General features: G+C 49.1%; 2 protein-coding genes across 2 annotated transcripts in view; both read right to left on the bottom strand.

The window, feature by feature from the left end:
- Positions 1 to 214: 214 nt before the first annotated feature.
- LOC142829622 (uncharacterized) lies at positions 215 to 2,873 on the bottom strand. The gene is made up of 2 exons (XM_075930201.2): positions 1,947 to 2,873; positions 215 to 924 (listed from the first exon to the last, which is right to left on the bottom strand). Exons 1-2 carry the CDS (start codon positions 2,467 to 2,469, stop codon positions 296 to 298), a joined length of 1,152 nt encoding a protein of 383 aa, XP_075786316.2. The 5' UTR covers positions 2,470 to 2,873; the 3' UTR covers positions 215 to 295.
- Positions 2,874 to 8,923: 6,050 nt separating this feature from the next.
- Positions 8,924 to 13,313, bottom strand: part of PRDM2 (PR/SET domain 2) — a 149,838-nt gene continuing 145,448 nt past the window's right edge. Inside the window, exon 10 of the mRNA XM_089773127.1 lies at positions 8,924 to 12,923. The gene's annotated coding sequence lies outside the window, so the exon portion shown is untranslated. The remainder of the gene's footprint in view (positions 12,924 to 13,313) is intronic.

The following is a 13,313-nucleotide window of genomic DNA, read 5'->3' on the forward strand; positions in this document are numbered from 1 at the left end:
AAAAGCCCCCCCCCCCCCCCCCGGTGATAGAGTCATGAATTTGTTGTCCACAGTTGTAACCCTCTTTAAATTGAAGTGGCTAATTGGCATCTCACATAATTTCTGTACAGTTACTAGAGGAACACAATAACCACACAAGATTGAAATGAAAACAGAACTTTTTATTTACAAAGGGGGGGGGGGAGCTTTAACTGCGAGAAGGAGGGGGGGACCTTTAACTGCGAGAAGGAGGGGGGGGAGCTTTAACTGCGAGAAGGAGGGGGGGACCTTTAACTGCGAGAAGGAGGGGGGGCAGTTACTGGGACGGGTGGCCCCTGCGAGCGCCCCTCTGGGGGCGGACCTGCCCACGCTGGGCAGACCGCGTTGGGGCAGCCTGCACGCTGAGGTGCCCACGAGTAGGAGCACGAGTAGGAGCACGAGTAGAAGCACGAGTAGGAGCACGAGTAGGAGCACGGTCTTCAGGGTCAGGGTCAGGAGCATGAGCAGGGTCAGGGTCAGGAGCATGAGCATGAGCAGGAGCAGGAGCAGGAGCAGGAGCAGGAGCAGGAGCAGGAGCAGGAGCAGCAGGGAGAGGAGCAGGAGCTGGGAGAGGAGCAGGGATAGGAGGGGGCATGGGCTGTGCTCCCGGAGGGATGGCGGGGGCATGCGGTCCGGCCATGCCATAGTGGATGGCATGTATTAAATGTGCCGTCAGGGTGCCCATTGTGGCACGCATCTCGCGGCATTCCTCCAGGAACGCAGCCCATCCCTCCTGCCGCCACTCCTGGTCCCCCTGCACACGCTCCGCAATGGAGGTCTGGATCCCCTCCACCGCGGTGACATGACGCCGAAGCAGCTGGTCCCGGTGTCGGAGCCTGGTCCTCCGGGCTTGGGCAGCTGGGGGTGCCGCTGCTGCTGGAGTCGCTGGTCTGGTGCTGGGTCCCGCTGCAGGGAAGAGAAGAAAGGACGGGTCAGTCAGGCAGGCCATCCACTGTCCCCACACTTCCATGCCCTCCACCCCAGAGCCCCAGGTGACCGCACAGTTGTGGCTTGGGCCCACTCAGTTCCCCTCCTGCTCCCGGGGGGTGTTGTATGTTGGCAAGAAGGACCACCCCTGGGAGTAGGGTCCTCCCTGCAGTATTGTAAGCACCGGTCTGTATCCTGGCTCCGTGCAGGGCAGGAGGGTGCTTGTGCTGCGTTCACCTGTGGAACTCCCTGCCGGTGGACACTGTGAAAAGCTTAGGGCTAATCACTGGTGTTTGACAGGGAGCGAGATGCATCCCCACGCAGTGCCTGGGAGCACACCTGTCAGTGGCGGTCTGGGCTCTCAGATCCCATTTTTGCGTGCGATATCTCCTGGTCAGAACCAGAAAGGGTGACTGGGTGGGGGGGATGTCCCATCCTTGCAGCAAAACTCAGGGGCCCATCTCCCTCCCACTATCCCTCCCGCAAGCCTGGTAGCCCAGGGACAGGTGTGGCCGCAGTGGGGACTTCCCTCGGGGAACCTGCCAAGGCACTGGGAGCAGGTGAGCGGCTCGGTGGCGGTCCACAGTCACAGGACTGTGACGCTGCACTTATCCCAGGAGCAGCTGGCTGTGCCTCACAGCCAGGCCTGGGACAGTGTGCCATTCCCTGTGCTGCACCCCTTGGTGGAGCAGCAGGCTCTGGGCTGAGTCCCTCGGGCCCTGGCCGGTTCCAGCCGGCATCCACCCTTCCCCCTGATCCCGCTGAAATGTGTGTGAGAAGCACGGTCCCAGCCGTGCCCGCAGCTGCCTGCCACGGCCACCTGCCGCTCAGTCACCAGGCTGCACGTGGTTGCACGTGCTGCTAACTGCCGCATGCTATGCAGCGTGCAGCTCACGTGGCCTGAGTGACATGCTCTCCCCTTCCCCCCTCCGGACACTTGGGTCTCACTCCCCCCGCCCTCCGCCCCCCGCCCTTTGGGAGTGTAACCTTCAAAGACTCACCAGTGGGTTCCTCCCCGGCCACAGAGGAGCTGCTGGAGGGGGCCTGCTGGGTGGCAACGCTGGCCTCCTCTCCCGAAGCGCCGCCGCTCTCGTCTTCCTCCTCCGGTTCGGTGGGACGAATGATCGGGGGGTGCTGGCAGGTGTCAACGGGGACAGCTGGGCCTTGCGGGGCTGGCTCGCCCAAAAATGAGTTCAGCCGCTCAAAATAGGGGCAGGCATCAGGCCCTGCTCCCCTCCCCTCCGTGGCCCGCACGTACCCCAGCCGCAACTCCTTAACCTTCGAGCGGACCTGCTCGCAGTTGCGGCTGGGGTGCCCTTGCTGGGCGAGGTTCCGGGCCATCCGGGTGTACAGCTCAGCATTCCGGCGGCGGGACTGGAGGTCATGGAGACCCTCCTCCTCCTCCCACAGGTCCAGGAGGGCCTCCAGCTCCCTGGGGGTCCAGGATGGGGCCCTGCGCTTCCGGCCCCTGGGGGCTTCCTCCTCTGCCCCGGGTGACGGTGGCTGACCACCTCGAGCTGCCATGCCTCCGCTGAGGTGGCTGGGCAGCACACTTGCCACGTCGCAGAGCTGGGAAGGGAGGTCTCTGAGGGCCTCCTGCCACGTGCGGCCAGTAGCGTGCTGGCTCTTTAAGCCCTCGGGTAATGCGGAAGTCCGTGGCTTCTACGGGGTCTCCCGCCGTCCAAACCGCTTTTTTCCGTGTCTTCTGCTTTTCCGGAAAAGCTGTCTACACTGGCCCTTTTCCGGAAAAGCTTTTCCGGAAAAAGGACTTATGCCCGAGCGGGAGCATCGTACGGTTTCCGGAATAGCGGCTGATTTTGTACAGTACAGCATCGTTGCTTTTCCGGAAATTCAAGGGCCAGTGTAGACAGCTCGCGGCTTATTCCGGAAAAGCGGCTGATTCTCCGGAATAAGTGGCCCAGTGTAGACACACCCTTCATTGTATGAGGAGTAAGGGAAGTCGGCGAAAGAACATTCTATTTTGAAATAAGTGCTGTGCAGACGCTCCCAATTTCGAAATAAGCAACACAATTGACATATCTCAAAATAAGCTATGCAAATTGAGCTAAGCCCTGCTGTGTAGATACACCCTCAACGATTCCAGGCTAATTGGTCTGTGGATTCTCAACCCTCCTATTTAGTCACACAGCCCTGAAAGATGAATGACAGGGGTTTTTCCTCCCTTTTTAATCACTTACTCTTGGTGCAAAACTAACTTTGATGGACCCGACCCTTTCGGCAAGAGATTCCAATTACAGATGAAAAGACAACACATGCTCTGCTTTTAAATAAAAGGATATCCCCAGCCCTCAGCCTCCACAAAGAGCATTTACCAAAGTCTTGTCAGGGCTCACTCCAAGAGAGATTCATGAGCCACCACATAAAGATACCACAGAGACAAGGAGACTCAGTAGAGCATCACAACCAATCCTATAGACTTGTACCTGGGAGGGAGAGGGAGGGGGATAATTTACCTCCGTCTCCAGAGGCAGCGGGCAGGTCTTCAGAGCCGTCTCACACTGGAGGGGAATCTTCCCCAGTTTCTAAAGCAGCTTAGCAGAGATTGAGTTTTAAATCTGAAGAGGCGCCACACAGTCTCCGGCTGCCTGCCTACTCCCACCGGCTCTGCTTTTCAGTAAACTGACCCATGCAGGTGCTGGCTTGATTAATCACCTGCAGCCGAGCGCATGCCCTGGGTGCTCTGACTGGGAGGGACTCTCTCTAGGGCAGAGGGGCACACTTCAGTCTTCATGGGGCTGTTCAGTTAGGATCATAGACTCAGAGCTGGAAGAGACCTCAGGAGTCCATCAAGTCCAGCCCCCCGCCCAAGGCAGGACCAATCCCAACTAAATCAACCCAGCCAGGGCTTTATCAAGCCAAGACTTAAAAACCTCTAAGGATGGAGATTCCCCCACCTCCCTAGGGAACCCATTCCAGTGTTTCCTTACCCTCCTAGGGAAATAATTTTTCCTAATATCCAACCTAGACCCCCCCCCCCCCCACTGTAACTTGAGACCATTGTTCTTGGCCTCTCTACTGAGAGGGCCAGCTGTGGTGAGTTGTGTGCACGGGCTGCCGTCCTCTGAGAACTGAGATCACCCAGGTCCTGCTTGGTCCACCTAGGCCCCCAGCTCTCAGCTAGTTGTGACTTTTGGTCCCTGACCTATGACCTAGAGCAGGGGTGGGGAACTTAAGGCCCAGGGGCTAGATGCAGCCTCCCCCCCCCCCCCCGCCTGAATTAAGCCCCCGAGATTCAGGGTTCCCCCCCTCCAGCAACAGAGAACCAGTGTTGGAACACCCCCACTTTGCTGCTGCACCCTATTATCCTCCCAGGCCCACGGAACCCCAACTTACTCTTGCATTCTCCCTCTTCCCCAGACCCCCGCAGCCCAAGATTGCTTCCTAGAAGCCTCCTTCCACACACTGAACCCTCATTTTTGGCCTCACCTCAGAGCCTAAGGGGGCCCACAAAATCTACTAGTCTGGGCCCCCCCAGGCTTTGGTGCAAGAGGGAAATGTGGGGAGTGTCTTTCTGCTTCTCAGTTGGGGGCCACATCTGTGAGGGGTTGAGGGTTTTTTTTGTTAGTTTGTTTTTTGCTTCTCATCTTCATGCAGCCACCAGCTGATTTTTCCGTTGGTGAGCATCTCCCGATCCAAAAAAGGTTCCCCACCCCGACCTAGAGGCAAAAGGCTCCCTTCCCTGGAAACAAGGAACTCACATTACTTCGTGCTCGACTCTTACACTATTTCTAGTCTGTCCCCTCAGTAACCTGCCTCATGTCTAATACGTGGTGACAAGCCGTTACGGGATCCCAGACACTTGCAAGTGTCATCTTTGTTTAATTTATTTAACCTTTGCATGTGCTGCTCTCAAGCCACAGCCGACAAGGAACATTGTCTGGGCACTGGCATCAAAGATTGTAATAGTTAAACCAGGTTTCTCCCCTCCCGGGCCTGAATTTCTCCTCTATTGCTATAGACACAGCTGAGATTAATTTTCCCCAAAGGGTTTGTTCACTGCCTACTTCATCATCTCCAGCTTTTGTCCCCTGGATTTGGCAGCTGTTGCGTGATTGTGTGTTGTGCTACGAGAGCAGCTGCTGTAATATTTGGAGGGCCGCTCCCCTTATCTTTGTGGGGGTACTGCTCTTCCATAAGCCAAAGTACCAGTCCTGTCTTCATCCCTTTCAAAGGGGAGACTGCTTGGACAACAAATGACATCTCACAAACCAGCTAAACAGCTGCTCTCACACAGGTGTATGGTCAGAGAAGTCTGATTTTGACTATCAATCACCTAACTGAAACCATGTTAAAAAAAACACATTAAGGCTGCAAGAGAATACTATGAGCAAAAGAAAGCCCATTGACTTTGAAGCTGTCTGCCAAACAGGCTAACAATATTAATCAATAAGAAGATAAAGTGGTGACTTAAGTAAGAAGTCTTATGGGGCATGAAGGAATCTTGAGATTTCAAAAAGGGGAACACCTGCAGTTTTTTAGCCTTAAAACTACCCTCAGATACTCCCCGTGGAATGGCTCATAATATCTGCTGTTATTCCTAGATTGACAGATGCTGCTGAAATAAATACATTAATAAAGAGCACCCTCAACCCCCTTTAAAACTATAATAAACCTTGTAGGAGTTACAAGGAGGAGGCAGAAAAATTGTTCTTCCAGACCTCTGATGATAGGACAAGAAGCAATGGGCTTAAATTGCAGCAAGGAAGGTTTAGGGTGGCCATTAGGAAAAACTTCCTACATGCCAGGATGGTTAAATACTGATATAAATTGCCTAAGGAGGGTGCGGAATCTCCATCATTGGAGATATTTAGGGGCAGGTCAGACAAACATCTATCAGAGATGATCTACTACATGGTGCTTGGTCCTGCCGTGAAGGCAAGAGACTAGACTTGATGACCTCTTGATCTCCCTTCCAGTTCTAGTATTCTGTGATTCTATACAGACAGTTCCCCACAAGGAATGGCATAGAATCTCCTTTGCTCAACACCTAATGCAGTTGTTCTGCAACAGAGATGGAGGAACTCATTCAGGGAAATCTTCTCCAGACTTTACTCACCCTCATCCAGTTCTAGAGTAGAACTCTGACAGCACGTTCAGATGAGAAATGTTCTAGTAAAATCCTCCCCTACATCCCACCTCCCTTCTATCCATCCCTCTGAGTCCCAGACTTGCGTATGTGGCCGGCAGACGGTCTTGGGCTAGGGACGCTATGTCAGATTCTTCAGTGGCTCGTTTCTTTCTCTTTTGGCATCTGAAATGGTGTTTTGGAGGGACTCCCCCAAACAGGGGACATAGATTGTCACCTTGGCTCTTTCACTCACGGCCCCTCTGTTGAGATGTCCAGCAAAGGTTCCAGTTATAATGGTGTCTCTTCCATAATGCAGCCCCCTGTCTACTGAAAACTGGATAAGCACCAACTGTCCATTGTCCTGATTCCTGTAACAGGAACCTTTTGCCTGGCGTAGACTGTTCATTTGAGTTTTGCCTTGAGCTTAGCTGAAATCTCTCATACAAAGTCCATGAATAGGTCTGTTTCCCTGATAGCAAGTGCATGAGCTGCATAACGTAGGATAATAAGAGTTACCCGTGGTATGGGGAAGGGGGAAGATGTCATTGTGGAAACACTGGCAAGGCGAATGCATCATCACAGGCAGTTTGTCATGTGCAAGCATCTAAGTACATTCCAGCAACCCCATCCCAGTTATTCTGGTGGCATTTACTCTGGACAGCTCCTTTTCGGCATGGGATTGGGATGCATGGATGAAAATATCTGAACATCATCATCAGCCATGGGATCAGCCGTGGCACCTGTCGGTGTCCGACGCCTCCCTCAATATTTCCTTCCATTTTTCCCTGTCCAGTGTGGCGTGGACAGCTGACCTCTAATTCTGTTCCTGACTATGTATACTGCGTTCGAGAGGAGTTGTTATAGAAAGATCCTGAGACTAGGATGGATGCAGAAGGTCACAAATGAGCAATTATATAGGAAGATACACCGAAAAAGAACCTACTGCAGAAGGTTCTACAATGGAAGTTACAGCTATTCGGGCATATCTGCAGAATGAACGATGAGCGAAAAGTTAAGACCTTGGTATTCGGCATAATGGATGGTCTGAATAGGCGAGGCAGACCCCACAGAGAATGGGTAGATGATATAGGAGACTGGTGCAGAGCTCGTCTACAGAAACTAAACCACTCCACACTGGACAGGGAAAGATGGAAGGGAATAGCGAAGGAGGCATCGGACACCAACGGACGTTGAGTCCATGGTTGTTGATGATGAGGAGGAAGAGGAGGAATAACCTTGGATTTCTTTCCCAGCCCTACTCCTCCCAGAGCGAGTGGTCTGAGGAACCATCCTCAAACATAGTTGCAGACACAGATTGTGCAGGCAGGGAGAACAGGCCAGCCTCAACTGGAGGGCGATCAAAGGAGAGAACAGTGAACTTGTATGACTAGATAAAGGAGGGTTTGGAAAGATCAAGAGCTGAAGTTCTCTATCCCACAAAGTGACCTCTGAAAGTGGGAAATGAGGACTCTTGGGGGACTCCAGCAGCGTGGAAGGAAATGTTTGGAGCACCGACAAGAGCAGGCCTAGTCTGCTCATTGAAACTGCTCTTTGTTAACAAACTTTCTAACCTCCCTTAGAGTCACTGTTGTTGGTCTGTGTCCAGACAACACATCATTAAAATGCTCCAGTTTATTTCATCTGGCTCATTTCTTTTCCTCAGAAAAGCTTTCTTCAGTGATTATTATTTGTACATACTGGGGTGATTCATAGTAGTCCCCGCCAAGACTGTTGTGTTGGGTGTGGTGTACAAACACATCATTAGCGATAACCCCTGCTCAAGAGCTCGTAGTCTAAATCAGAGAAAGGTTTGGAGGGGACACGGCAACGGGGAATCATTTGCCTCTGGTCAGAGCAAGAGCAAGGAACAGAATCCAGATCTCGTGAGCCCCCAGCTAGTAGGCCATCCACTAGGTTAGGCTGCTATAACTTCATATAGTGAGTGTCTGCACATACCTGCAAATGCAGAAATCTTTGCCCTCTGCAGGAGTAGAGAAAGCTGGTGGGATGTGGGTAGAGGGCCCCAAGAACACAGAGACTTGGGTGATATTTTGGTTTTGTCCAAAAAGATGGCAGATAATTGGTGACAAAGAGAGTACTCAGCTCTTCCTATTCAGCATTATTAGCAGGTATGGGACATTGACATCTGGTATTGCACTGGGAACATTCATTCATCTGCAATGATTTTCTCCCCTCTATTCTCCCACCTCCACATTTAAGTTCCAGCAGGTACCAATAAATGGCTTCTCCATTTCAACACTTTTTTTTGCATGGCTGTGAGTCCAAGCTGGTGGGTTGAAAGTGCTAGCAAGTCAGTCACACAACAGTGTGTCACAATAGTTTATTATTTTTTCTTTACATGGCAGAGTCTTCAAGTTTTCCAGAGCAATGTTCAGAACTCAAGCCTCACCCGGTAACACCGCATCTTCCCATTGTTATACTGAAATATGTATGTTAAAAACAAGTGTCACAAGAGTGCTTCAGAGCTACCAGTGTCAGCCTTGCAAATTTCTACATGCAAAACCTGAGGGTTTCTTTTTCTCTTTGGGTACGTCTACACTTGCTCCCTAGTTCGAACGAGGGATGCAAATGTAGGCGACCGAAATTGCTAAGGAAGCGGGGATTTAAATATCCCACATTTCATTAGCATGATCTCGCCGGCGCGTTACTCCACTCAACAGCTGTTGCAAAAGTGAAAGTGCACACCGGGACGCGTTAGTTCGAACTAACGTTACTCCTCATTTTTTGAGGAGCGCGCACTGTCCCGGAGCGCACTTTCACTTTCAAAACAGCTGTTGAGCGGAGTAACACGCCGGCGAGATCATGCTAATGAAACACAGGATATTTAAATCCCTGCTTCATTAGCAATTTGTTCAAACTAGGGAGCAAGTGTAGACGTACCCTTTGAATTTAAGAGAATTTGTGATTTTCTGCAGGGGTGGGGAGACGAAAGGCAAAATTTCACAAGTTTCACCAGCAGGCATAGTGGAGGTATGTTGAAAAATTGAAATTCTGCACTGGAAAACAACTGTGAATTTTCCTGAAGTTGCACAGGTGAAAATGACCCTGTCAACATATCGAAATGCTGTGTGTTTGAAACTAGTGTTGCGCAAAGATGGACTCCCTGCCTCAAAGAACCTTCTTTTCTTGCTTGAAGGATAACATTAGTGTGAACTAATGCTATAGCAAGTGTGTGCTGCAATCTTTGTGGAGTAACAAGATAGAAAACTTTAAAAATGGAGCATTTACAACAGGGACAAAGACATGCTTTTAAAATGGTAAATACATATTTACAGGTTTAAACCAAAATTGTTCTGGGGAAAATATTCATATATCACAGCATTTACATACTTCTCTCCTTGAGTTTCTTGAACAGTACCATTAATATCACTCTAAAAACCAAAGAAAAACTGCACAAAATTGAGCTCTAATAAGTGAAATGTCTGCCTTAAAGGCACAAAATGAAACAGAATCCAAGCCGGAATCTCCATTTTTAACATATTTTGCCCACTCTTAGATCCTGAGGGGAGGTCTCAAGATTCATTTATTTTAGGTATAGCCCAGGCTGCATCATGAGATATCTCTTAAGCAATAACCCTGAGTGATGAGTGATAATAAATCACTGCCAAACACACTCTTTAACTAAGTCTAACAAAATGGACTGGCAATTTTAGGGGTACTTCAAAGTGGTGCTTTAAAACACAGGCTATTTGTTAAAACTGTTCTTCTGTTTGTTGCTGGAATGTTAGGTGCTGTCAAAACATCCAGGAAGATCGTTTCCTAAGGAGCTCTAGTGCGAAGGTTCCTAGACAAATTCTGGATCATGAAAGAAAGGATGAAACAAGGACAGGTAAATGGTAGCAAAGGGAATTTGCAGACTCTAGGACAGCAGAGTCTATTATGGAGATCTATGTGGACATCAGATACAATGGGGCAGACTCCTGGACATATCTACAATGCATACATTTGTGTGTCTGTGCACTGAGATTTGCAAAGCCGCCCAGTGGCTTTGGATATCCAGTTCCCATTCATTTTAATGGGTTCTAGACATCAAAATTGATTAAGCAGCTGTGAAACAATCCCAGCCACCTTTTGTAATGATTATTAAGGGAATTTAGTGTCAGCAAAAGATATCAGAGGGGACAAGTGCTGGAGAATGAGATCCCTGTAGTACGGATGAGGTAGAAAACACCCAGCATCAGCAAAAGCTTTGTACGGTACCCAGTGCCCTCAACTTGGGTCCCTCCGCTGTGATCTGCAGGCACCACTTCGATAGAATGGGAGCTGGTTTCATTCTGTCTTTGGCATGTAGGAGGCTGCTTCTCCTCCATATGCCCCACCATGCCAAGTGCATGTGGAAAGCACTCTAGCCATGATGTGGAAAGCAGTCATGGGCGTCTGCACTTTCCCAATGACAAGCGGCTTTTTGACTGAATTTGTGAAAAATTCCAGTGAAAACTTTCACGTAATCGTGAAAACAAATCCATCTGTTGCCATGTTGATAAAATGAATATTTTTTATTTTTCTTGACTTGTTTAGAGGGCGCAGGCAGCGTTAAAAGTACCTTACAATTTCTTAGGGTATGTCTAGACTACAGCCTTTGGTTGACAAAGCTTCTGTCGACAAAGGGTATCTAGACTACATCCAGTTCTGTCGACAAAGCAAGCTGCTTTGTTGACATGACAGTGTAGACACAAAGGACAGTGTAGATGCAATAACGCCTTCTGTCGACAGAACTCGGTCGTCAAAAGGCGTTATTCCTCGTAGAATGAGGTTTACAGCCATCGACAAAACTGCTGAGTTCTGTCAATGTTATATCGACTGAACTCAGCGGCAGTGTAGACACAGGTATAGTAATGGACAAAACCCTGTAGTCTAGACACACCCTTAGAGGGGCTGTCCTATTGCAACCCAGGTCCCTGCCAGTTCTTTAAATAGCTCCCTGCTGGCTTTTGCTCAGCCAGTTCTTGCTGGAGCGGTGTACTTGGCACACCTGCTTACTTTCACCTCCGGGCACAGGGGAGACATGGCTTGTGGGTTTTTTTTTATTGTTGTTGTTTTTAGTTTGTTTCCAAATTTGGCTGTTTGACAAAATCCTCCAACAACTTTTGGGGGGAAAAAAATAAATTTTTTAAATTTAGTATGAAAGCGGGGGAACATTCCCTCAGCAACTGCAGAGTGCAGCATCTGACGTCCAGAGTCTTTCAATGCAACTTGGGTACCTAATTCTCATTAGACTACTTTGAAAATCCCAGCCTCTCGCACTATATCGGTGGGGCCCACATATGTGCCTAATTACGGAGGAAAAGTAGGAGGAACCCTGCAACTGTATACTAGAAAGGTGAAGATTGTGGAAGCAAAAGAGGGCACCTCTTGCCGTATGATAAACCCGTGTGTGAACATGGCCCTTATGAGCAGGAGATAATCCATCGCTTTATTCAGTTTTCTCACTAACTGCAAGCAACATCTTGAAACATGGTCTTTCCAGGCTGTGGGCTGCCAGCATAGATCCTTCCTCTCTAAAGAGATCTAAGTTATGTAACTGAAGTTAACATATCTAGAACCACTTACCGTGGTGTCTACACCATGCTGTGTCAACAGGAGATGCTCTCCCACCAATTTACCTTTCTTTTCTTGGGTAGATGGAGTACAGCAGTCGAAGGGAGCGTGCTCTCCCATTGATTTAGCATGTCTTCACCAGACCTGCTAAATCAACACTGCTGCATCAACCAAAGCAGTACCAATTTAGACAGTAGTACAGACAAGGCATAAGTTTAACCAAAGAAGATTGGCTCTTATTGATGGTGACAACTACTACCCTCTCTGTATTGGAAGATGTTGCTTGGTACCATGCACTGTGATGGGCACTTCAGGAATGTTTGTAAGACTGTAGAAGCTATTTTATGTTTAGCTAGAAGCCATCTTGTATATCAGAAACCATTTCAGCTTTTCTCTCAAGCACGTAGACCAGAGTGAACTTTCTGTCACCCCGTGAGAAGAGGCCTACAGAATGGGCTATTGGTATGTGTTAATTGGGCTGGTTGGGACAGGAGATGTACTCCCTCGTACCTGTCCGCCATCTTGTTGATAAGGCTTTGTTTTTCCAAATTTAATTGAGGATTTCTGTAATTGGATGCCCTGACATCAGACTGTTGGGCTAAGGGTATAAAGATACTAGGATTGATTGTATTAGCAGCCTTACTGGGCCCGGCTCTGCTGTGACCACGTTTGGCTCATGCTGTGCTTTATTAATTAATAAAGCTGTTTGTTAGCTGCCTAAACACAGAGGAGCGTGTTTTTGCTTCGACAACACTTAACCATGGCACCAGTGAATGTGCCAGGCTAGTGCCAAGTGCAAGGGAAGTGTTTTGCAAAACGAATGCTTTTTCCCTTAGAAAACTGGACTGACATCATCGCTGCATTTCAGAGACCACTTTACAGGCAAGTTTCCAGGAGACTTGGGCCCTAACACCATCTAAAAGCAGTGGCATCACACCTTTGCAATGTTCTGACATCTTAAAGCATGACACAACCTCAACGGGCACGGGTACCCTCAGGTGTGAGAGATGAGCTCCTCAGCCAACTCAGAATCCTGGGTGGATTTTCCATGGTTGCCCAGTTCTATAAAGGGTACAGTCAAGTTGAAAGCTAAAACAATGTAACAGTCTTTTGAAAATGTAATTGCATAGTATGTCCAGTTCCTCTGTGTTCCAGCAAAAAGAGAATTGTCCAAATCTGTCTGCCCGCCCTCCCAACATGGTCAAACAACCTACAATGCTCTCAGTGTTTTTCCATGAGGTTTCACTGGCTCTGGATGAATGGACTTCGCATTGCAGGGGTGGCTATGGAATCCTCCTCTCACCAGCTTCCATAGTTCATGGCTCGCTCTCTGCAAAGAAGGACAATATGATAACAAGGTGCCATTGCTTCTGGCACAGGAAAGCACCAGCCTCTCTTTCTCCTGGAGAAGTCCAGGTCTCACTTGAACCGGGAACGAACAGAACAGATTAGGATATCTAAAGATTACTTTGCTTCATCTTTTCAGTTCAGCATTGTCCGGTGACTGCAAATACTCAGGTACCTGCAATAAGAGTGGTCTCCTCAAAAAAGTCACCATTTACTCAAAGCGGTGTGTGAAAAGTCACAGTCTCCCCTATTCTTACAACAGGGAATAACAGAGGTAACTGTCCAATCAATGTTAACCTTTTACTACTCGCCAGACGATTTCTGGTAGTGCAGGGGCAGTTTGTTTTTTTATCCTCCTAACTTTCTCCCATAA

Source organism: Pelodiscus sinensis, chromosome 24, assembly GCF_052426305.1.
Source record: "Pelodiscus sinensis isolate ZL-2025 chromosome 24, ASM5242630v1, whole genome shotgun sequence".
NCBI classification, from domain to species: domain Eukaryota; kingdom Metazoa; phylum Chordata; order Testudines; family Trionychidae; genus Pelodiscus; species Pelodiscus sinensis.

Excerpts from the sequence above, each read along its gene's own strand:
- LOC142829622 (XM_075930201.2), bottom strand. The coding sequence starts at position 2,469 with ATGGCAGCTCGAGGTGGTCAGCCACCGTCACCCGGGGCAGAGGAGGAA. Across the intron at positions 925-1,946 it reads GGCCGGGGAGGAACCCACTG|CGGGACCCAGCACCAGACCA; the intron begins GTGAGTCTTTGA and ends TCTTCCCTGCAG.